At 33.9% G+C, this 22,997-nt stretch overlaps 5 protein-coding genes across 5 annotated transcripts; 3 read left to right on the top strand and 2 right to left on the bottom strand.

Annotated features, from left to right (window-relative positions):
* The first annotated feature begins 2,069 nt into the window (after window positions 1–2,069).
* Window positions 2,070–3,039, top strand: LOC121116374 (gamma-aminobutyric acid receptor-associated protein). Its single transcript, XM_040710622.2, has one exon. The coding sequence runs from the start codon at window positions 2,206–2,208 to the stop codon at window positions 2,557–2,559; it is 354 nt and encodes a 117-aa protein (XP_040566556.1). The 5' UTR covers window positions 2,070–2,205; the 3' UTR covers window positions 2,560–3,039.
* Window positions 3,040–3,431: 392 nt separating this feature from the next.
* On the top strand, window positions 3,432–6,526 carry mRpL2 (mitochondrial ribosomal protein L2). The gene is made up of 2 exons (XM_040710621.2): window positions 3,432–5,750; window positions 5,821–6,526. The coding sequence occupies exons 1-2, from the start codon at window positions 5,399–5,401 to the stop codon at window positions 6,489–6,491; spliced, it is 1,023 nt and encodes a 340-aa protein (XP_040566555.1). The 5' UTR covers window positions 3,432–5,398; the 3' UTR covers window positions 6,492–6,526.
* Window positions 6,521–9,467, bottom strand: LOC121116371 (CXXC-type zinc finger protein 1). The gene is made up of 3 exons (XM_040710620.2): window positions 9,026–9,467; window positions 7,299–7,726; window positions 6,521–7,246 (listed from the first exon to the last, which is right to left on the bottom strand). The coding sequence occupies exons 1-3, from the start codon at window positions 9,396–9,398 to the stop codon at window positions 6,557–6,559; spliced, it is 1,491 nt and encodes a 496-aa protein (XP_040566554.1). The 5' UTR covers window positions 9,399–9,467; the 3' UTR covers window positions 6,521–6,556.
* Window positions 9,468–10,793: 1,326 nt separating this feature from the next.
* Tmem43 (Transmembrane protein 43) lies at window positions 10,794–12,526 on the top strand. Its single transcript, XM_040710618.2, has 6 exons — window positions 10,794–10,952; window positions 11,022–11,138; window positions 11,202–11,549; window positions 11,615–12,059; window positions 12,116–12,208; window positions 12,261–12,526. The coding sequence occupies exons 1-6, from the start codon at window positions 10,935–10,937 to the stop codon at window positions 12,389–12,391; spliced, it is 1,152 nt and encodes a 383-aa protein (XP_040566552.1). The 5' UTR covers window positions 10,794–10,934; the 3' UTR covers window positions 12,392–12,526.
* On the bottom strand, window positions 12,434–13,609 carry LOC121116370 (probable oligoribonuclease). The gene is made up of 2 exons (XM_040710619.2): window positions 13,485–13,609; window positions 12,434–13,428 (listed from the first exon to the last, which is right to left on the bottom strand). Exons 1-2 carry the CDS (start codon window positions 13,588–13,590, stop codon window positions 12,803–12,805), a joined length of 732 nt encoding a protein of 243 aa, XP_040566553.1. The 5' UTR covers window positions 13,591–13,609; the 3' UTR covers window positions 12,434–12,802.
* Between the last annotated feature and the right edge of the window lie 9,388 nt (window positions 13,610–22,997).

The following is a 22,997-nucleotide window of genomic DNA, read 5'->3' as shown; positions in this document are numbered from 1 at the left end:
GGAAATTTTAAAAAAAAACATTTAGATTGCCAACAATACCATAAAATGCTTAGGATTTATAACTCTCCTCATAAAAATGTACTCCTCCTTTCTCATATTTTTTTAGTAGGTATTGCTGAGTGCCACACACCCTCATTGCTATACAAAAATGAGGCCTCGACGAACAGTCGAACAAACTTTCTATTATTAATGTAGAAGATTTGCAATTTTTGTTAGAAAACACACTATTAATCTTAGTTAAACTCCCTAACTGAAACTGTCCTTTTACTTGAAGAAAATTAAATGTTTTAAGGACAAGATCTATGTTTAAGAATGATCACTTCCAATTTTAGAAGGGGCGGAATGTTTAACTTGAATTTTTCTTTGGGGTGATCAACTTGAGGTGACATTTTTAATTAATTATCTTTGAAATCATTATAAATTTAAGTTTTTATATTTAAAGAAAAACAGTTTTCATTACATTCCCCAGTTGTCACAGGTCTAGTACATTTAAAAAAAATACGAATCCTTAACATAATACTCTTGAATTTTCTCATAATTCTACAGTTTTTGTATATCTATATTTCAGTTAGAGGGGCAAATGCATCATTTTGAATTGACACAGCTCCCTAGTGCCCCCTGTTGGCACTGTCTCCAACACTGATAAAAAGAACTCTCCCTTCGACAAGCTAGATTCAAGACATTGTTACTAAATAATAAAAAAACTCGAGAAAATCTAATATGGAACTTTATGAATACAAAAAATAAACACACAACTTCTCATATACACGTGTACTGTCAATTATATGTTCGGTAAAGTTCTATATTTGTATCTTTGATCGTTTATATTGGACGCCTAACTAAAAAAATAGTAATTATTTAATAACAACATGAGAAAATAAGGGTTATTATGCTCGTTTTTCAATATGGAATTTATTCTAATTAAGCTATCCAAATGATAGTAAAATTTCAAGAAAAATTTTTGAGTACAAATGTCTTGTGAATTTAAAAATCTTCTATTTTTTAAAAGGAATTATCAAAGTATAAAGAATTCTCAAAATTTTCTCCTTAGTATAGTATCAAAAATATGGATGCGACGCTATAGAAGGTGGAAACAGCCAGCCCAGTATTTTACTTAGGCCTGTCTTAGTTTAAAGAATATGAAAATTCAATAAGATTGCAATAAATGAAATTATATCCAATATTTAGGACGAAGACAAGTTGATTTAAGTTATCAATTTTGATTAAAAAGTTATCTTAAACTAAACCACTAGATAAAATGTACTGATATTAATTAATAATGTTTTTGTAACAATTGGAAATTTACAATACTCATTGTTGTCCTTTGTCCTCTCTAAAAAAGTTTATTTGTCTTTAAGTCGACAAAATCCTAATAACGGGTATGGTTTTTACCTTCTTCATTTATAATTAGGATAGGTAATAATTACCAATATGATTTTGCATCAAGTATCTGAAAGAATATAATGCGACATTTTTTGATTATTTCATCATGGAATTACTCATCAGTCATCACCATCCAAGTTCTAGATAAATCCGGCCATAATGATAATGATATTCTTCATCGCCACTATAAATGACGTCATGTAGAAACTAGCAATTAGCTACATATTATTGAATGAATCATTCTGAATGATTTAGGTCCTACCATTGAATACTAAAATATATTATTAGTATCTAGTACTTAATAAGGACTTATGATGCTATCTAGCATATTATTAGTTATTTATTATATGAATGTTAAATATGTTTATGCGCCTTTGTTTCTTTTTATTTTAAATAAATCGATCTAGCTACATGCTGATCCCTTTCTTCGAGAAGAACATTGTCATTGTTATGACATGTTTTAGCCAAATAAAAAAACGGGATATGGAATCCAGGATATAAATTAATATGTTTCTTAGGGAAAGTAGGAACTTATAAATTGTAGGCCGTCGTGGAATATGGAATGAGGACGTACGTAGGTAAGAACATATGATGAAATAGCTAAGCAGCTGTAAAGGAAAGAATTTGCTCTTGGTCACCCTGTAAGAGGGCGAGAAAGAGAGAGAGCAAGAGACAAAGAATGAGCTGGATAGAAACTACGTCTCAGCTCAAGCTAGCTACGCGCTACTCTCAAAAAATCCATTTTAATAATATACAATAGACATTGCAATATCATAACGTAGATTCATTTGACAGAAGAGTTTTGTGAATTACAACATCAACATGAAGTGGGCCTACAAAGAGGATCATCCCTATGAGAAACGCCGTGCCGAAGGGGAGAAGATCCGTCGAAAGTATCCAGACCGTGTTCCTGTGATTGTGGAGAAGAGTCCCAAGGCTCGTATTGGGAATTTGGATAAAAAGAAATATTTGGTGCCCTCGGATTTGTCGGTTGGACAGTTTTACTTCCTTATTCGGAAAAGGATCAGCCTACGGCCCGAAGATGCGCTTTTCTTCTTTGTCAACAACGTCATTCCACCTACTTCCGCCACCATGGGATCCCTCTATCAGGAACATCGGGAAAGTGATAGCTTTCTCTACATTGCCTATTCAGACGAATCCGTCTATGGACAATGATGCATGATGGACCCCCCTTTCCATGTTATTCCATTCATTCATCGTCTACTTTCTTAAAAAGTCCCCAACAAGAACAGGAGGTTGTTCGTTCAGACTACTGTAGTACTAGTAATAATCATCCTTGTACATTGATTGATGCATTCTTTCTCCGTATATTTCTTTGGTGTGTTGTTTTTTGTCCCTCCCCCCCGCCCCCTTTCTGTTCGAAAGATAAGAAATGTTCCATTAATATAATCATTTCTATTAAAAAGTACTTTTCATGTGTCAGAGTGTAAAAAATACTTTTAAAAAATAATAAAACAAAAAAAAAATGTTATAATTTTTTATGCATAGATTAATAATATAACAATGTGTTAATCAAACGTTGTGTATTCATAAAAACCGTATATTTATTATATATATCTATCAATATTTTTTCCCTCCCTGTCTATTCCTTTGTTTATGATTTTAAGATGCGAAATACATTGATTTGAAATAGAATCTGAAGCCTTATTGTTCAATGCATTCATTTTATAAAAGTATAAAGTTTTTTTTAATTTTACAATAGCGACCTTCAACGCCTTTTTCATGGTATGAAGGACTCCTTTTCGAAGGTCATTCTTTAATTTACTTCTTAATGTATCATTATTATTTTTTTTTATTGAAAAGAGGAAGAGGGGTCTATTTGTGGTGGCATACTCTTTACAGCCTGGATGTACTTCAAAGTCTCTTTTTTAAATAACACGTGTATAACATTAATTTCCAAGCCATGGTACATAAATATACCATGTGACATAATGGATCTCACAGTCTTGTTTTTCTTATTAAAAATATTTTAGAATGCTTTTTAACTTATATTATATCCTAATGCCTACATAAGTTTATAAAAATTTGATTTTTTTTTTTTAGTTTAGACGGTAAAGGGTTAAGGTCAGCCCTTATTTATTCCCCCAAGATTTACAACAAGCTTGACTCTTTAAATTATCCATCTTTACTGATCGTTTATTTGATCAACCGTAGAAATAAATACAAAGCAAGGTAGGTAGGTACATATTTTTGTTCCAGGACTGACTGACCCAATGACGGTTTTTTTAAAGAAAGTTTTGTACACTTATTTTTCCTACAAACCGATAATTTTTTTATGGTTAAAAACACAATTCCTAGTTTTTTCTTGTCTCGTTTTATACAGAAGGGAAGCTCAACCCACCCCTGCGGACGCCCTCGTAAATAGGTACGTAAATTATTATTATTTATTATATAATTAATAGTGATTTAAGCATTTCATATTTCATGAGACGGAGTAGGCATGGCAGCTTGCTACCTAGAGAATAAAGTGCAAGGTGACTATATATAAGTTATAATTTATAAGGTGTGTTGATAACAAACTTGCAACGCAGTTTGGTTGATGTTAGCTTAAAACTTATTTTATGACGTCACAACGGGTCCAATTTCAGTGTTACTCACTTCTGATAGGTGTTAATTAATAATTATAGATAGATACTAGAAGCCGAAGAAGGACAAAATTTGTGAACTGCGCGAAAATAAATGTAATTCATAGTGATTTGGATGGAACTTTCGTAAGAATGATATTAATCCGCATCCACTCATCCTTTCCGTTCCTAGGAATTCATATATTTTTTTTCCATTTGGATGTGCAATACGTCTTCTGATCAACTTAATGTTACAGGGATCTCTCCTCTTAACCATTGTTCCTTACTAGGTGGATATAATTTCTTGACTTCTGTCCTCGTGAATCATTGCCTCTATGCTCAAGAATACAGAAATTCCTCCAGATATTTTACGAGATCATCGTATAATTATACACTTAAAATATGGATTTCCATAAAAAGACAGAATAATCCACTGAAAGATCCAGTGAGGAACAGGAAGAGTTCTCATTCTCCATCCACTGCTCCTTAATTGAAGTTCTTGAGTACTTTTCTCCATAAGTCAACTCTGCTTCGTCTCAGAGTCTAAGAAAACTATTTCATTGATAAGTGTCCTTGATGCATATAACTTATATAACTTATTATGGGTGAGGCATTTAAGCCTCACCCATAATAAGGGATTTCTTTATTAGTTCTGAGTCGCTTTAGTAATAGGGAAATAAGTATAAAGACTTTAAAGATAATGTGCTTCTTTTTTCTCGATAGTTTATTCTATTCTGCTACTGCATATAAATAGTTATTGCGAACTATTGAGTGATTATGTGTTAAAAATATAAGTGACTTCTTAACTTCTGTAGATTTTATTGTAATATTTAAATGTCGTTGCAATTTCCTAAGTTATTGACTCAGGAATCACAAGGCAAAATTGTCTTAATCAAGGGATCGTATTCGGTTATTTTAGAATGCATTGAACTCTATATTTATTATATTCAAGATAAATGGCAAATTAAGATCTTATTATTAGTTTGTTTTTCAAATGAGCATTTCATATTTAGTGCATAATATTCACTTATTCTCACTTAATATCTTGATATGATTGATTTCGTCGCTATAATTTATTTGAAAATGTATGTTTAAATTAATTTTAGAACCGTAATTGTCGGAGGGTAAAAATTTACACTAATAGAATTGTCTGATAAGAAAATAAAATTCTATATTATGATGTATTAAGACAATTAGTTTAATAAATTTGAATTTCCTCCTCAATTGACTTCGTTGTGACGTCAACAAAATAGCCAGTACAATTGTAAACAAAAGCAAAGATGAAGCGAAAGAATGACGTCAGGAATAAAGTATTGACCTCACGGTGCATGATTTCCAGCAGTGTGATACTGAATTAGAATTGAGGTGAGGAGCATTGAGCACTGAACTTGAAGTTGGAAGAGAGGAGTCGCTACTGCCCACTAGCCAGCATGTCACTTGGAAGCTCACTCTTGTTTCGTTCTCTTTTACCCAGAAGCGTTCAATTCACGAGCCTTCGATACACAGATCGAAAGCATCGCATTGATTTTAAGATCCTGAAGGATGATCCGAACCTTGGGCCCCACAAGAAACTTGCTCCCGGAGTGAAATATGGGGGACGTGTGGGGGAAAACGTGGAATATCGTCGGATAATTCACTATCCTGAGAAATATACAATTAAAAAGCTTGACATTACTAAATTAGGGGGAAGGGATCCGGAAACGGGTCGCAAAGTGGTGGAAGGAATCGGCGGAGGCAGTAAGCAAAAAGCCCGTTGGATCCATCCTCACCGATTCCCTAAAGGTGAATCAATACGATGTCCTTTTTTTTTTAAATGTACCCATTAATAAGATGTTTCTTTTTCATTTCGTAGAAGAAGAGTCCCTCTCGGATGAGGATGTATTTCTTGAGAAAGTTATAAGTGTTTGCTACAATCCCCTAAGTGATGCTCAAATTGCGTTGACCGCCTATGGTAAGAAAATGCGCTGGATCCTCGCAGTGGAAGGCCTCAGTGTCGGGACTATTTTAAAGAGCACTCATATCATACCTAAAATACCCATTCAAACTTCTCCAGGAAATAGTCATCCAATTGGAGCACTTCCATTCGGAACAGAGATTTGCTGCATGGAATTTGTTTCTGGGGAGGGAATGACATTTATTCGGGATGCTGGAAATAGTGCCACCATCCTTAGAGACTATGACGATAAAAGAGTAGTAATTCGTAATAACAATAAAAAAATTGAATATGCTGTAGACAAGTGGTGTCAGTGTGTTGTGGGAAAAGTTTCAACGCATCCCTTGAAAAAACTACCCATAGGATCTCCTAATAGAATGCGATGGATGGGAAATAGACCCAGATCGGGTCTGTGGCAGCGTAAAAAAGGTATCCACGGAAGGAAGATCCGTGCACCACCTCCTGTAAAAGTCATCAGGGTGGGGAAGGATGATGAAGAACAAAAAACTATTCGTCTCCACGCTGGCACAGAGGGTATTCGAGGGATGCCTGCAGGAAGAAAAAGACACTTTGATATTAATAAGTGGTGATTAAGTAACATAGAAATAAAAAAAGAAAGTTCGTTTTTGATGAATTTATTAATTATTGAGGTAGATCATTTAGATTTATTAGTGATTTTGCGTTGTTGAGCAGCAACTGCTGCGGCTCTTTGAGCTTGCCACCTTTCCTCTAATTCATGATTATACGTCGAGTGAAGCATGAGACCCAAAACACCAGCTCGACTAGTCATTGCTGCTCGAACTTGTCTTTCCCTCTCAAATAGTTCATCAACTTTCATCCATTGACGTACACGCTCCATGTCAATCACTGCGCGACGAAGTTTCTCCCAAGAAAAATGTTGCTGGCATCTTTTTTTAGCGCTGCGACAGTATTCGACGTTGTCATTACTTAGAAGCTTGGACTCTATAGGATATCCACAAACTTCATTGTCACTTGGAATTGGGTCTCTATTATGTTCCGGGCATAATACTTGAAGTCTCTTACAATAGGATTCTTCCTTTGGATTATAGTAATCACAAAACATTCTCCTATCAAATATCTGAGTTTTGAACTTAGATGCGAATGAGGTTTGAGATTCGAAACGATTATAACATCGTTCCATATGGCGAATGGCAGATGATGCAGACACGGATTGTCCACAAGTGACACAATGAATCGTCATTTCATTTGAGTCTTCTTCATCATCATCTTTTTCCACAATGGATAATTTTTTCCCTGTATCAATCAAGTCTTCCAGCTCTCTGAATTCTTCACCTAATTCCTCAAGTCTTTTCTTGATAGCATCCTAAATCAAATATTATAATAAATCCAATAAATCAATTCTAACTAAATATCACCTGTTTTGCGTGAATTGTTTCCAATTCTTTCAAGTTATTTTTCTCTGCCAGACAAGGGGTTAAATTCCACTCACGAATTCGATCCGGTAACGTCTGATATATTCGTAGGGACGCCAAATTTATACCACACTGATCTGAGCAGTATTTGGAACCAATTCTGGCAGTATTCGTACAATTAGCTAAGCATTGCCGATTAGGATCTTTGAGGGATACACCATAGCTTGTATGTGATTCATCTACACTCGTTTCCGAGTTGGACCTCTTCCGTCTTTTCGAATTAGCTGACTCTCCTTTAGAAGAAGGTTTCTTTTTAATCGTCTTGTTTTTAGTGGTTTTTGAAGACTCTTTGAAGGGGTATTTCTTGACCGGTGCATCCGATTGAGAAGGGGTCCAGAGATCGTCATCAGATTCCTTGGTTTGAGTTTTATCTGTAGGAATAAACGTACTTTATATATAACAATGTATGATACATATCTTGTCAGTAGGGTTACGAACCCTTTTTTACTATTACTGGATCCATATTGTGCTTACAAGCCTTTTTAAAATACATCCGTTCAAATGAAAGTATATAAAATTCCAACTAATAATTCTTTTATATATGATAATTCGTATCCAAATGCGTAGTTACTTCATGATTCAGTTATATAGTTTTTAATAACAAATTTTAGTATTTTAATCACAATGATATTAAAATACATACAAATACATTCCTGCTTAGAAATAAATCTAATCATATACAATGAAGTATTATGGGAAATGGTGATGAAGCTCACATTGAACTGACTACTTAATTATATCTTTTGTTTTTGTAACTAATAAGATTCAAAGTATGATGATTCTTTCATCAGAGATATTTAACATAAATTTATTAGTAATTCTTTACTTCAACTCATAGAATTTGATCGAATTATGTAAAATAATACCTCAAGGATGTTGTTTTAGGTCATAATAGGACACCATTTGAATAAAATGTTTTTTTGCTAATTGCCAAATTATGAAGTTACGAAACACAGTTACTTGCCCTTAAGCAGACCAGCTGTCTTCCATTTATAAGCGATCATCACTTCATCAATTGACTGTTTAAGAGTTCATCCCTGATAACATAATTGAGTAAACAGAAACAAATTCAGAAAAAATGATTTTTTTAACACATAGAAGATAGTATATTAGAAGACATCAGGTTCGCAATTTGAGGGAATCGTATGTCTGTAGCCCAATAATCTTCCACAGCACGGAGATTTGTAATACCAGGATGTATAAGGATGACTATAAAGGTAGTAATTTCAATTTAATTTGTTGTGATTTAATTGAAAGAAATTATACAAGCTCCAACAAATATATCATTTTTAAATCTATTATTATTTCATCCTTGCTCATCAGTTCAAATGATGGGAAGAATATTAAACTCAAGGGTATAGTGACTTATATAAATGTCTTTCTAATTAGCAAACTGTGTACCACTTGGTTCTTGAGTTCGTTATGTTAATATTAAGAAGGGATTTTTTGAGCATCTTTAAGTTACCATAAATAGTTAGTTAGCGGATAAAGTGTCAACTGTGGCCTTTTTTTAGATAATCATTACGAATGAATAATAAATATGATTTTGATCCATATTTAATTTTTAAATAAAAAGCCCTTTGGGAAATGCTCGTAAGAACAACTTGGATCCATGTCAATTAAAATTGACCAACATTTGGTAATGTAATTAAAGAACTTAAGGGAAATACTTGTTTTTGAGGGCGGAGGAGGTTTGTCGTTCTCCAAGATTTTCTTGTACTTGATTTTAAGCTTTGGGTTCCGCTCTCGACAGGGAGGACAAAAATATTTAAGTATCGATTTGGAGGATCCCTCTGTAATCTTTACACAAGTTCCATGATACCATTCCTCACATTTATCACAGCCAATCATGAAGCCATTGGTGCTTTTGGATTGACATATACAGTAAAGAGTTTTCCCTTCATCATCAGATCCCGCAGAGGAGGATCCAGAGGATGATGATGAAGATGTAGAGTGTGATGATGAGGGAGAGGAGGTGGAAGAAGCGGAAGAGGTAGATGAAGAGGAGGAAAGAACTCTTTTACGAGATGATAGGTCACTCATTTTGACTATTTGACATTTGTCAATTGACAGTTCATGTAGCTACAATCCACGAATTAATTGTTATTGTTTGTTATAAACAGTGAGGGTTAATACTATTTGGAGGAGTACAAGCTCAAATCACGCAACCTGTTGCGTTGAAAAACATTCTTTTTGAGGATAAATTCAATTTAGTGAGCACATAGGAACTTTGGACATTTATAAGACTATAATATTTGTCCTAGTTGTAATTTTATCTAAACATCACCTGGTATTTACAGCAACTTTTCCATTTTAGAAGAAAATTTAAAATCCCACAAAATTTGTTCGTGAGAAAAAAAATAATAGCTTGACTGAATAAATACAATTCAAAATCAAAGGGTTTTTCTAAATTATATGATCAAAATATTATTAAAATAATTATTTAAACTGATGAATTTGTCCTTCAAAAATAAAGTATCAACTTCGGTTTGTGTTTGTAAGAGATCATTATGTTGTAAGTTTCATTCAAACAATTTATTAATATGAAATATTATTCTTCAATGATCTTTGGATACTAATGTCATAGTTCATTTTTTGGTCAAAAAAATTTTTAGGATTTCAAATATTATGTCAAAATGGAAGAATTGCTTAAAATACTACGTGATTTTGATATAAAATTACAACTACGACAAATATCGTAATAAATGTACAAAATTCATATGAGTTCACCAAGTGAAATTTATCATCAAAAATGAGATGGTTCACCTCAAAAGGTTGCGTTATTTTAGCTTGTGCTCCTCCAGAGAGTACAAGTATTATGATTAAAGGAGCCCCCTCTATGAACAAACACAAACCTTCCCATGAACTTCTATGTACCTAGAATCTATAAACACTTTCTACTTGTATCACGCAACCTCTTCAAATAACACTTATAAATTAGTACAATTAAATTATAGCTATTTATTTAATTTAAAATACTTTCATGTCCTTAGCTTGTGATGGCGATATATGTATTTATCATTATATATTATTTTACTTCTGAGCATTACAAATTGAGCATAAGTATAAGCAATGATTATTTCAACGTATCTATAGCACGAAAATCAATATTGTCTTGTAGTACTCTATCCTGGGATATATTAATTACTAATAGTCATCATAACTCATGATAAAATGTGGCATAGAGTGTGAATTGGATTTTTAATTTCCCATTTAAAAATTGTACAAAATCATTGGTAGGTTGAGTGAGAAAAATGAAACTGCAAATATATAATTATATATAAATGTCTTTACAACTATTAAAATTAATGATTATATCATTAATTTATGATTTCAGGTCTCCCAAGACATGAAATGATTAGTCTGTTTCTATGAGTCTAACGTTTACCAATGCATATAAAGCAAATTAAAACCCAACCCTTCGATGGTACTGTTATAAATATCTACCTGAGAGTCTTGAGCTGAGATGTATAAATTATTTGTTGAAAGGGGCTTTCTTATGTTGACGTCATTTATTCTTTGAGTAATATAGTATTGGATGTCAGTTCTGAAAAGGGCATAGGATGTTGTTCAGGAATAATGCCTAATTTGTTTCAAGTAATTTTTAACCATCTCATTTAGGACACTTTTTTGTGAAAAATACGTTTCTTATTTTTCTTCTTTCAGCATCGAAGAAACTATTTTCGCCCTACTTGGCGTGAGGAATTGGCAGAAAATAAAGTACTTTCCATAGTTGGACTCGTACTCATTCTTTGGGGAGGCTATATTTCGTTCACAAATGAGGTTCACTTGATCCCTTCTACTGCCCGTTTTAGTCTATATTTCATAATTGTATTTTCATTCCAGAGACAAACTGTGAGGACTCATCAGTCCCTCGATGAAGGCTACAAGAAAATCGTATTACCTCAAACCCTCAAAGTGGTTTTTGAAGAGAACAATGGTAAACCTGTTTGGTTGGCTGGGAATCTTGATGTAAAGGATGAGCTAAGCGATAAATCCTATGGAATATCCATTACAGCAGTCAAACTCTGGAAAAGAGTTCAGCGTTATCAATGGTATGAAGAAGAGAGATCGGATAGAGGTCCAGGAGAGTATGATTATTATACGGATTGGTTTCAAGACTACATTAACTCTGCAGACTTTGCTCACTCCTTGGGTCATCATAATCCAGAAGATTGGCCTATTAATTCAACAGTAAAGTTCAATTATATTTGCTTAAAGTGTTCACTAATATATTTTTATTAACTGCACAACTTTAGATATTGACCAATTCTCGCGTTAAAATAGGAGGTTTCCTACTAGGAACTGATCTAAAAGAAAAATTTGATGAAGAGTTTATTCCTTTTACATCGGATGAACGCCCTCCTCCATCTTCTGGAATTAAAATGCATGCTGGTCTATACTTCCATGCTAAAGATGTATGGAGTCCTGAAGTGGGTGATATTAGAATACAATTCTCGTATGCTGGTCGACACGGGGAACCTTATACAGTCATAGGGATGCAATCTGGTCGAGAAATTCGGCCGTATCAAACTGAAAATGGAGAGGAACTACTCCTACTTCATCCTGGCATAAAGAGAGTAGATCAAGTATTCCTGGCCGAGCGTAAAGGAACAAGATTTCAAATGTGGACCTATCGTTTTATTGGTTGGATACTATCGTTCATTGGATTTTCATGTATTGGCTCCATCTTGGAAATTTTAGGTAATAAATTATTTTATTTACGTATGAAAAGATACTCATTCATCTCTACAATTTAGTTGATGACTACCCAGTCGTACGATCGACCCTCTCTTTAGGATCTGCTAACCTTTCGTTTTCGTGTTCCGTTGCTGTTACTCTAATAATAATTGGTAATGATGAAGACCATTTAAATTATTGACTAATTATATTCATATATTCCAGGTTTTTCTTGGCTGATCTACCGACCCTTTTTAGGGATTCTACTATTTGTGATAGCATTGTCTCCATTTGTCATTGCTGGCTATCAATTCTACCTTCAGCGGGTTTTTGAAACTAATCACAGACTATCTTAGTTTATACCTTCACTGATTCAATTGTTAATAAGGCTGTGAATGGAGGGTATTAATAAATCAACTTTATTGCTTAAATAATGTTTTTTCTGTACTTACAACTTTTGAATGTTCTAAATATAAATTTTGCTACGAAAATCACATCTTCTCCTTCATTGTACATACAGATTGAAACAGACCCGGAACGTATATAATTAAAAAAAATTTATCATAAGTCATTTGATACCATATCTTAATGCAGTATAATTAAGAAATCAAGTGTAAAATATTGACATTTTAACATGGGCACATAATTAGATACATAACTCCTAAGATTTACACCATTAGCATAGTGCAATGTAATTTTCAAAAAAAGAAAAAAGAGCTGAACACATAATAAAAACTCATTTCTTGACACTAAATTACTCATCATCATTAATTTTGTTTAAACATAATTCTCTTGAACACTTTCATTTGCTCTATAGATTCTAGAATATCGTCTAGAGCCCGATGTGTTTTCCTTTTCTTAGGACAGAACTTCAACTTTTCCCTATCCCACAGATTGTAGCACTCATGTATAGTTGAGACATCAATTATTCTATAGTGCAATATATCAGTTACAGAAGGCATATATTTACGAAGAAATTTAGCATCGAATCCCACCGAATTACCCGCTAACAGAGGTCTTCCAAACGTAGTACCACATTCCCTCTTGATGAAATTACAAATGTCATTTTCCGCTTGTTTAACATCAATCTTTGACATTCGACATGCAGCAGTGAGGCCTGTTTTTGCGTGACTCTCTTTAGGAAATCCTGTCATTGCATCTAGAACGGAATCCGGTTGATGTATTACAATGTTGAGACCCTCTTTCGTGGGCTTTAGATTTTTGTCCGTAATGATGACAGCGACTTCCATGAGCACATCCACCTCAAGATCGAGTCCAGTCATCTCACAGTCTATCCAGACAATCCGATCCCGATTACTTCGATTTTCTGACATGCTTAAGTTTCGCGAGTAAGCGTGGAATGCAGGGCTTGATGGTAGGAAGAGGGATGTAGCTGAAAAATGGGAATCAAAATAATATGTATGGGAATCACACGTTGTCCTCACATACCCAGCTTCCTTCCTAAATGAAACATTGTGTGTATCAGAAAGAACGGAAATAGCTGGAGGGGAGAAGAAGAGTAAAAAAGGAAAACATAGTTGAAAATGCTCAACATTCAGCATTCGCCGCCTTTCAGCATTGATTGTATATTACTGTTATTAGTCCTAAACAATGAATGACTACTATGTATGCATGTACTAAAACTAGTAAGGAAATTATATAGTACAGGCTGGGATGGGATCTTCATCAAATCCCAGAGTACAGTGGAGAAGAATTTCCTTACTCAGTAGTATTTTGAATTCCCTTCTTTTTAATACTTATTTCTCGGAAATAATATCGAGTCTCCTCTACTCTTGAGTTCCACTGGTGTAATACAATTCCTTAAATATGTTGTTTCCCTGGATGTAGAGCAGGATATAAGAATAAAGGGAAGGATCCAGGTGTTATAATATAGTAGTCATTGTCTATATTAACCTCTTATTTTATAAATTGCTATATTATCTATGTAGATGGTTAATAGCTGACCATCCTCACTTGCCATTAGATATATAACATATTAAAGTTATAATACGTTAACGATTAGCTCCTATAATTCCCAAATAGATAAAGGATTGGTGATGGTATACATAAAAAAATTTAAATATATGATAAATAAACATAAAAGCTAGCAATAGCTTTTATTTTCATTTCATTTTGGTTAACCAAAATATTATATGATTATTAATCAGGAGTATCATGAATTAAAAAAGAGATTCGACGTTATTTAATGTATATTTAAAAGATCTATGTAGTCTTAAATACAAAAGAAATTTAAAACAATCATAGTTTTAAGGAAATACATGGTAAAATATTTCAGGTATCATCTTCCACAATATACCATTTGTAGCTTCAATGAATAATTCAATTTATATTAATCGATGAAATTTAGTATAATTCCGTTTAAATACTCTTACTTCCACATTCACTAATATAAATATTAGATTTTTGAAAATAATTACTTATAGCTTGTGAGATCTTATAATTAACGTTTTAATATTCTGCAATTAAAATTTGAAAGATTGCTTTCAGATTAGATCAGTTATCTATCTCAACGAATCAACTGTCCGATTTGCTCGGACTGAATGGCAAATCCCTTCATATTTTTAGATTGCTATTTTGCACAATCTACAGGGTGGTCCATACACATCGAGAAAATCTTTAAAGGCTGATAGCGAACGAACTAGATGGGATAAAATCATAATTTTAGTATCATTTGAAAGCTACTTTTAATTACATTCAATTATTTATAATGAGATTCGCCTCTCTTGATAACCTCAGCCACACAGCGCTGGAAAATTTGTCAGACACGGTAGACCTCGTGCGGATCCAGCATTGCCATTATACTGCTTCTGTTTTTCACTTTTAATTTACATTCCCTGGATGGAGTATCCCAAGGAAGAAATTACACCTTCCAACAAGACAGTTCATCAGCCTATAAGGCCAAAAAAGTGAAGGATGTCTTAGCCACAAAGTCACTTTTGGGGACCGGGTTTTTGCCCTGAAACAGCCCAGACCTGAATCCATGCGATTTCTTTTTCTTGGGGAGGGTCGAGCATGAGACCTGTACCAAGTATAATTTGTTTACTGGAAGCTCTGAAGAAGTATATTACCCGTAGAATAGTAAAGATTTATCCGCACCTAAAGATTTGGGGCCCTTCAAAATATTATTATCGTGAGTGGGGCCTGCGAGATAGACAAATTTATTCATCTTTTCTTTCTTTCTTTTAATTTTAATTTATTTTTTTAGACATTTTTAATCTTTTTATTAAGAATCAGGAGCCATTTTTTTTTTTCAAACGACTTTTCTTTTTAACACAACTTGTATTATCTAAACGGCCTTTTTTAATATGGTCGTGCTGATATTTCATTGAATGACGTATTTTTTTAGAAAACTATGTTTTTAAACTTTTTTTTTTTTAACTATAGCCAAGAAGGGAGTGGGAAATAACAATGACAATGGACAATTATATTTGTTCTTAATGTTTAGACCCCTTTGATGCGGGCGAGCATTATGATGTAGCCGCTGTATATTACAATTTATAGTAAATGTATTATTATGGATTTAAAAAAAATATTGTGTTATAAACTTCAAATAACATATTTGTTTGAAAAAATTGGTCTACATCAGAAGTCAATCTTTTAATTTTGTATCAAAATTGCAAAATCGAAATTCGCGAAGAAAATTGCAAAAAATGTTTTGTATTAGTTTTGTAAACAAAGTAGCTAATAGCATCATTTTGCATTGTAAAAAAGAAAACAAACTTACCGAGATTTATTTCGTACTTACAAAACCCCAAAAGAATACAAAGCAATTGTCTTTGCTCTACTAAACTCAAAAGTTCTTATTGCGAGGAGGCTGACGTCATATGAACCGATTGTTGTGGAAGAAGTGAGTGGTATAATTTTATCTGCATCTCCAGGAGATGTGGCTTTATCGCTGAAAATTCCAAACATAAGAATGGATACATGGTCGACAGCATCAGAAGTGATCATGTTTATTCCATCTTTGGGATCCAACAAAAATTTAAATTTCTTGAAAAAAGTCTAAAAACAAACAAACTATTAAATAAAAATTTATTTCAATTTTAGACCAAATGTAAAAAAAAGGCCAAATATAATTCTTCAAGGCCCAACTGCATAAAAAAGCTAATCTGGTAACATTGTCAGAACCCCATAAAATATAAAATATCGTCAAATATTTTTCAATGTGTGTACGTATTATGAGCGTTCTACGCGTTTTGATGATATTACGACAATTTTGCTAAAAAAACTACTTGAAGTGAGTTGTTTAATAATCAAGTTACTCACAATCATTTCACCTGACAATATTAATGAACGTAAAACAACCATACTATTTGAAATTTTATAGATTCCTCGGGCATTTTCCACATTTTCCACTCTAATGGGCATATTGCAAAATGCCCGATTTTCCACATTACCCGTAACATATGTATATCATCAGCCCATAAGTTGTACAATATATTAGTATGACCCCAAGTAGGTTCATAACCTACCACCAAATCGTTGTAATTGGCGAATGAACCCCTTGTGCGAGACTATATACACTTTTTCCAACTGAGCACGTAGTGGGCTCATAACCCAAAGCTAATTCACTGTTTTTTGATATGACCTCTAGAGTTTACCTAAAATTTTTACTGATATGATCCATTTGACTTCTTACTGTGTCTGCAAAGGCGGTCGGTGTTCTCTTTTCTTTGTATTCGTAGGTCGTAATAGGAGAATATTAACGTATTTAATTCATTTATATTAATTCATTGAAGAGCCATGCGTTTTGTGATATTGTTATTATGGCCACATAAAATTTTGATCTACTCACTAGATAATATTTGGTAATGGGTCTGCATCAGGTATCGTTCAATTAAGCAAATAGGCACTAAATACCTCCTCAACGTTTTTCTTGTTTTGGGAGGGAGAGGGGGGAATCTGAAGAAAAAATCACGAATATAACAATAATTTATTAGAATGAAATTTTTCTGTACGTATTTTTTTCAAATTAGACACCTCATGGATTCGGACTTGAAGATGGTGAACTAGGCAATTAAATTAATTTGCATGTAATGGTTTTTCTATAAACGGCATGTGAATTCATAATTAGCAGTTGAAAAAATGAAATGATTATTTCTTTGAAAGTTTTTCCAATCACTGCCATTTTTATATTTTTATTGTCGGTATGTTTTCTGTAAAATCATTACGTATTAAAAGATATAGTGCTCAATTTTAAATAATTAATAAATTAAAGAACACCAAACAAATCAAACACGTAAATATTCACCTATTACGACTACGAATAAAAGAAACATTGGCTACAAAGAATGAGAATTTCTAAAAAAAAAAAATATATTTTTTTCTCACAGATTCATGGATGATTCACAACCTGAACTAAAATTTAACGGATTTTGATTATTTTACTTTTTAACTTCAACAAATACTATTTGGCTCCTAAACATTTCTAGGCCTGAGCCCCTATTCTTGATGCTAACCCAGGGGTGTCCACAGGATTATATTTGGAGGGGGGCTTGGCTAATGGATTTTTTGGAAAAAAATCCCATAACCCCATAGTTATTCACATAAAATTTAATTTTTAGGAAGAAAATTTAAAATATTAAAAAATATTCAAACAACCCCTCCAGCCCAGCCCTTAGGGACGTCCCTACAAACCCAGTAGGAAGTCAAATGGATTATATAGGTAAAAACTTTGTTTATACTCTAAAAGTCATCTAAAAAACAGTGATTCACATTAGGTTATGATCCCGCTAAGTGGCTCGCTGGTATATTGCACAATCTGTGAGCAAAAAAGTAAATAGAGTCTTGAGTCTCGAATAATGGTTTCCTTTACCAATTACAATTATCTCAAATATCAAGTATACTTTGTTCACAAAATGTGAGATTGGTCATGGATTGATCCGTTAATGGTTGACCATTTAATTCTCATTCAAAATCGCTCTGTATTATGAGACAAATAATCATTTTAAAATGAAATATAAAAATTGTTATTCAATGCTCATAATTTATAGAAAAAAACAACAACAAAAAAACAGACATTAACAATGTTTTTATTCATGTACCTAAGCAAATGCATATGCAAATATCCTCACAACATAATTCTTTGTTATGCTTAAGAACATACAATTTACGTAATTGGTTCGAACTTTAGATAAAACATAATTAATTGTTAAAATAGTTTGAATCCTTGTATTGAAAGGATACTAGGAACAATTGCCTCAAGCCCCTTTTCCAAACATCCAAGAAGCTACAAACACAAAATTCACATTGCAATTGTATAATTTGACGCAAATTTTAGTGAGGAAAAATTATACAAAAAAAATTGTCGACTTTATTTTTTGTGTTATTTTGCTATGAGTTAATATAATTTTGACAAAATTCAAAACTCACTCATTGAGAATAAAACTGAGATGTTGAATAATTTCTAACTACAATTCAATTTTTTAAAACCTTACAGGCAACCCCCCATGGAATTTGAAGTGTTCTTTCTTGGGAGATAGGCCTGCTTACATGATTGTTTAAAACATTTAAGGCGTGGCATTCAGATACAATTTGGAGAGAAATTACTGACTAATTCATATATTTTTGATACAGATTCAAACATTAGCAGACATAAATGGATATCTTGGATTAAATATTGATGTCTCTTGGTCTTCCCTACCAATGAATGATGGATGTGAAGTTGAGAACAAGCGGGAACAATAATAATACCTTTAATTAGACAATGAGTAAATGAGACTGCAAGGTACATTAAATACGAGCAGTGACGCTTAATTATTTGTTCGGCTTGAATAATATTGTTCGTCTTCTGTTTTCTTATTCTTTTTTTTTATTTAATTTTGCAAACATCATCACCACTCCTATAACATACTAATTTGTAATAATGATTTAATATAGTTAAAATGAGAGTCTTTGATATTTTATATCAAGTGCGTATATTTTTTAAATGTAAATAGACTGTTTAAAAACAAATAAAATAAAACAAATTTGACAACAATCAATTTGCAATATTTGCATTTCAAACTGTAATGCTCTTTTAAATATGTAGTGTCTCAACACAAAGGCAATCTTGAACAAAAGTGATGTACTATTTTTCGGGTCAAGATCCGAATATATCGGGTATTTTGGTTGAAACCCTCAGTTCTGAACCGTAGTTTATGTCTTTTTATGATCATTTTCCATTATAGAAGGTGCTAATTAAAGATTACCGATTTGGAAATAGTATTGTATTTCATTGACAACAAAGCATGGAAAGGCGGTACATCAAACAATGAATCCTCCTTTCTCCTGAATGACTTCCTTTATCCTCCTGGGCATGTCGGTAGCAAGATTCTCCAAGACTCTTGGATCCAAAGTTTCACATACAGATTTTGCCTGTTTGATTAGCTTCTCCTTTGATGTGGAAGGAGGCAGACTGTTACACTTATCCTTCATGATGCCCCACATTTTTTCGATTGGATTCAAGTTCAGACTGTTCCCAGGCCATTGGTCTTTCTCTCAAAAGCCAGGCAGATGCTCTGAACTCCACCTTTGAGTAGATTTTGAAGCATGAGATGGAGCATTGTCTTGCATGAAGATAGCCTCACAAGGCAATGGAACCATTTTTCGAGTGAGAATTGTTCCCCTTGAGCTCGAACAAGTCATGGGCGGCAGAGCAAACTTCTCAAGAATCTTGGTTTGATAGTAGACACTATCAATCTTGTTTTTGCAGTCCACTACGCGAAGATCACTCACTCCCAGAGCCCCAAAAGCTCCACAAAAGCAGGATTTTTAGAGGGTGCTTCACAATTGGTACGTATGGAACATCATCCTTTTTCTTGACCCATACACAATCGTTTGCGATTTTTTGAGCCAATAATTTGAAAGAAGCTTTCATCTGATCCGACAATAAGTTTCCAGTCATTCAGTCTCCATCCCAGCTTGTCTTTGGCAAAGGTAATCCTCATTTTCTTCATTTGGACTGTCAAAAGGGGCTTGGAATCCCGCTTGTAGGCCTTAACACCCACAGATTTCTTTAAGTTTTTTCTCAGAATCTCTTTAGCCACCTTGTAACCCTTTGCAGTCACCCTAGCCGACAGTTTTCGCGTGGATTGGTGTATTTTCCCGAGAGTCAATGATATGACTTGCTTGGCAATAGGGAAGATTGAAGGGGGACAACCTGGAATTGGCTTGTCTTCTTGAATCTCTCCTCACTTGTGAGCTGCCCACCATCTCTGAACATACCTTAAGCTGACCCCAAGTTCAGTATCAACAGCTTGGGGTCGAGCCACCAAGTAATTTGGCTACATTAGCTACCCTGACCTCCGAAAATGGAGACATGGAAGAAGGTAAATATGGCAGGACATTATAACTTTTTTAGTAGCAAGTAACAACAACTGATACATCTTTTCAAATAATTTTTGACGATAATTTAATGTACACAGTATTGTAACAGAAAAAAATTCCAATCATTTTGGATTAAGAAGAACAGATCAAGCAGTAAATCAAAAGAGTAGGAACCCGACAATCTTTAATTGCCACCCTCTCTAATATGTAGAACTGGAACCGTTTTTTCGATTTTGCTATATCCTAGAGATCTATCACTGATATTTTGTAGTTTCTTTCGTGAGAGACTTTTCGAACTAAGTAATTTTTTGAGTTAAATGAAATTTATTTACAGGGAGCGCGGATCAAATTGTCACCAAAATATTTTTCTACAAAAAAACAACACAAAAAATATTTTTTAACTTTTTTATTGAAAATCAAAACTATGACGAGCATATAGGTATAGAGTACCCATTCATTCGATATAATCACCGTTGGCATCAATAACGGCCTCTGAACCGGCCGCAGGCTCTTCTGACCATCTCATTGTCCATGTTGCCGAATACCTCCTTGATGGAGTCCATAGGCTGGCCTTGGTGCTATGGGGATGTCTGTTGGTATGTCTCTCGACATAGCCCCAGACAAAATAGTCCAAAGGATTTTTAGGTCGTGAGAGTTAGGAGGCCACAAATCCTTGGTTACGACGTCATAACAGTTCTCGGTTAACCACTGCATGGAGATTCTGGCCCACCTGCATCTTGTAGCTCCTGCACCTTAAATCCTCAGATACACAGTCCCTGATTGTTTTCTCATGGCAGCCCAGATCCCTCGCCATGGCCTTCATGGGCCTAGTAGGGTCATCCTCAACCATCTTCTTCACCTTGTTGACAAAGTCGGTGTCCCTGACCTTCCTGTCGGCGCCCTCCTCCTTGGGTGCCCTCTTTATGGTGGCATCAACATCCCAGGTATCCTCTAGCTTCTTACGGATACGCTGAACAGTCCGTAAATTCACTCCTAAGGTTGAAGCAATCGTTGAATTGGAGATTTCACCTCCATTATTAACCAATGCCATGACTACGGCGGACCTCGAAAGCTCCTAGTTCCACTTATAGCTCTTTATCTCCTCATATGATGACGGCATGAACCTAACTGAACTACGTATCGTCAGCTGACGAGAATAGCTTTCCTATTTGGTAACCGGTTTTTTATTTGATAATGTCGTCTTCAAGTTATCAAGGTTTAAAGTAGGCGACAATCTGATCCCCGCTGCCTGTATATTTCATAGAATAAAATAGAAAATACATCTGACCAATTGAAAAAATATATACAAAAATAGTTAGTTTGGACTTATATGTTTTATCAGATCATAACTGGGACACTACGTTATGACGCAACTATGAAAGATGAAATATAAAAAATACCCAAATCAAATGGTAAAATGCAGATTCTTCCGAACTTTTTCTACCAGTTCTCTATTTATTATTAATTAATCTTTATTAACATTTCAAAGTAGAAAAATTGAACGCTAAAAAATTAATTTTTAATCTGTAACAATTTTATGCAAGTGGAATTATTGCCGTGAGTCATGTATGTACGAGGGCCCTTGAAGAGTATGTGCAAAGTCCGAGAGATAGCATTACTGGCGCGTATCGAGTTTATGTGTTAGTAGCATCTCTTGAAACCAACTTTCAGATTGCTCTACCTCTTACTGTTTGGAATGTGTTTGAATCGAAGAATTAGCTCGAAAGATTATGAAGACTGCCTTTTTGACTGAGAGAATCCTCATAGACTATCTGAAAAAGGGTAAAACTATTACAAGTGCATATCATTCATCATTATTGGACCGTTTCAAAAATGAGTTGCATGAAAATCGCCCACGATTTGGCTACAAAAATAATTTTCCATCATGACAATGTACCTGTCAGACCTCAGCAGTTGTGGTCGCAAAATTAATGGAAATAGAGTTCCAACTCGAGATAACTCCAGCACAAATAATCTCACGTACCTTCATTCTTCTGTCATCCATCACCATATGATGGATTTTATAAATGATTTCTGGATAGTAGCCTCAACAGGGCGTCCAGACCATTCAGCGTCACTTGGTCACTCCAAAATATTTGAAACCACTTATAAACTGCTCTAATTGAAGGCCCAGAGTCTCCATAATGTTTATCAAGCTTCTTTTTAGTCGCCTGAGGCGTTTTGTATTGGATAAAGTAATGTTTAATCATCATACGAAATTCGTTTTTGCCCATTTTTTGAAAATCACTCCACTTCCTCGATTCATACGAATGTCAAAGAGAAAGAAAAGACTGATCTGCCTGAAAGTTGATGTGTGTTCTTCCAAGAAATACATATGTACATTTCAAAAAGGATTTTAGAATTTTATAACATTAGGCATTGAAATGTATTATCATGATTTATCTCTATCTTCAATACCAAACGCTTTTAAAAGCTTAGAACCTAAAAAATAGCCAAAAAAAACCAAAAAAATGTATGTCCTTTTTCTGAAGACCACAAGGCTAAGAGAGAGAAATAAGGCCATATTTGGAATTAGGGGATTTTTACGGTTTTTTTCTCTTTTTGGAGGAAGAGTTGCGAGATAAAGTAAAATTGACAAAAAAGTAAGTAAACACGGTCATATATACCCTAATA

The sequence above is a fragment of the Lepeophtheirus salmonis genome, chromosome 4 (genome assembly GCF_016086655.4).
Source record: "Lepeophtheirus salmonis chromosome 4, UVic_Lsal_1.4, whole genome shotgun sequence".
Lineage (NCBI taxonomy): Eukaryota > Metazoa > Arthropoda > Copepoda > Siphonostomatoida > Caligidae > Lepeophtheirus > Lepeophtheirus salmonis.
Note: the sequence above shows the minus strand (reverse complement) of the source record. Positions and strands in the feature narration are given on the sequence as shown.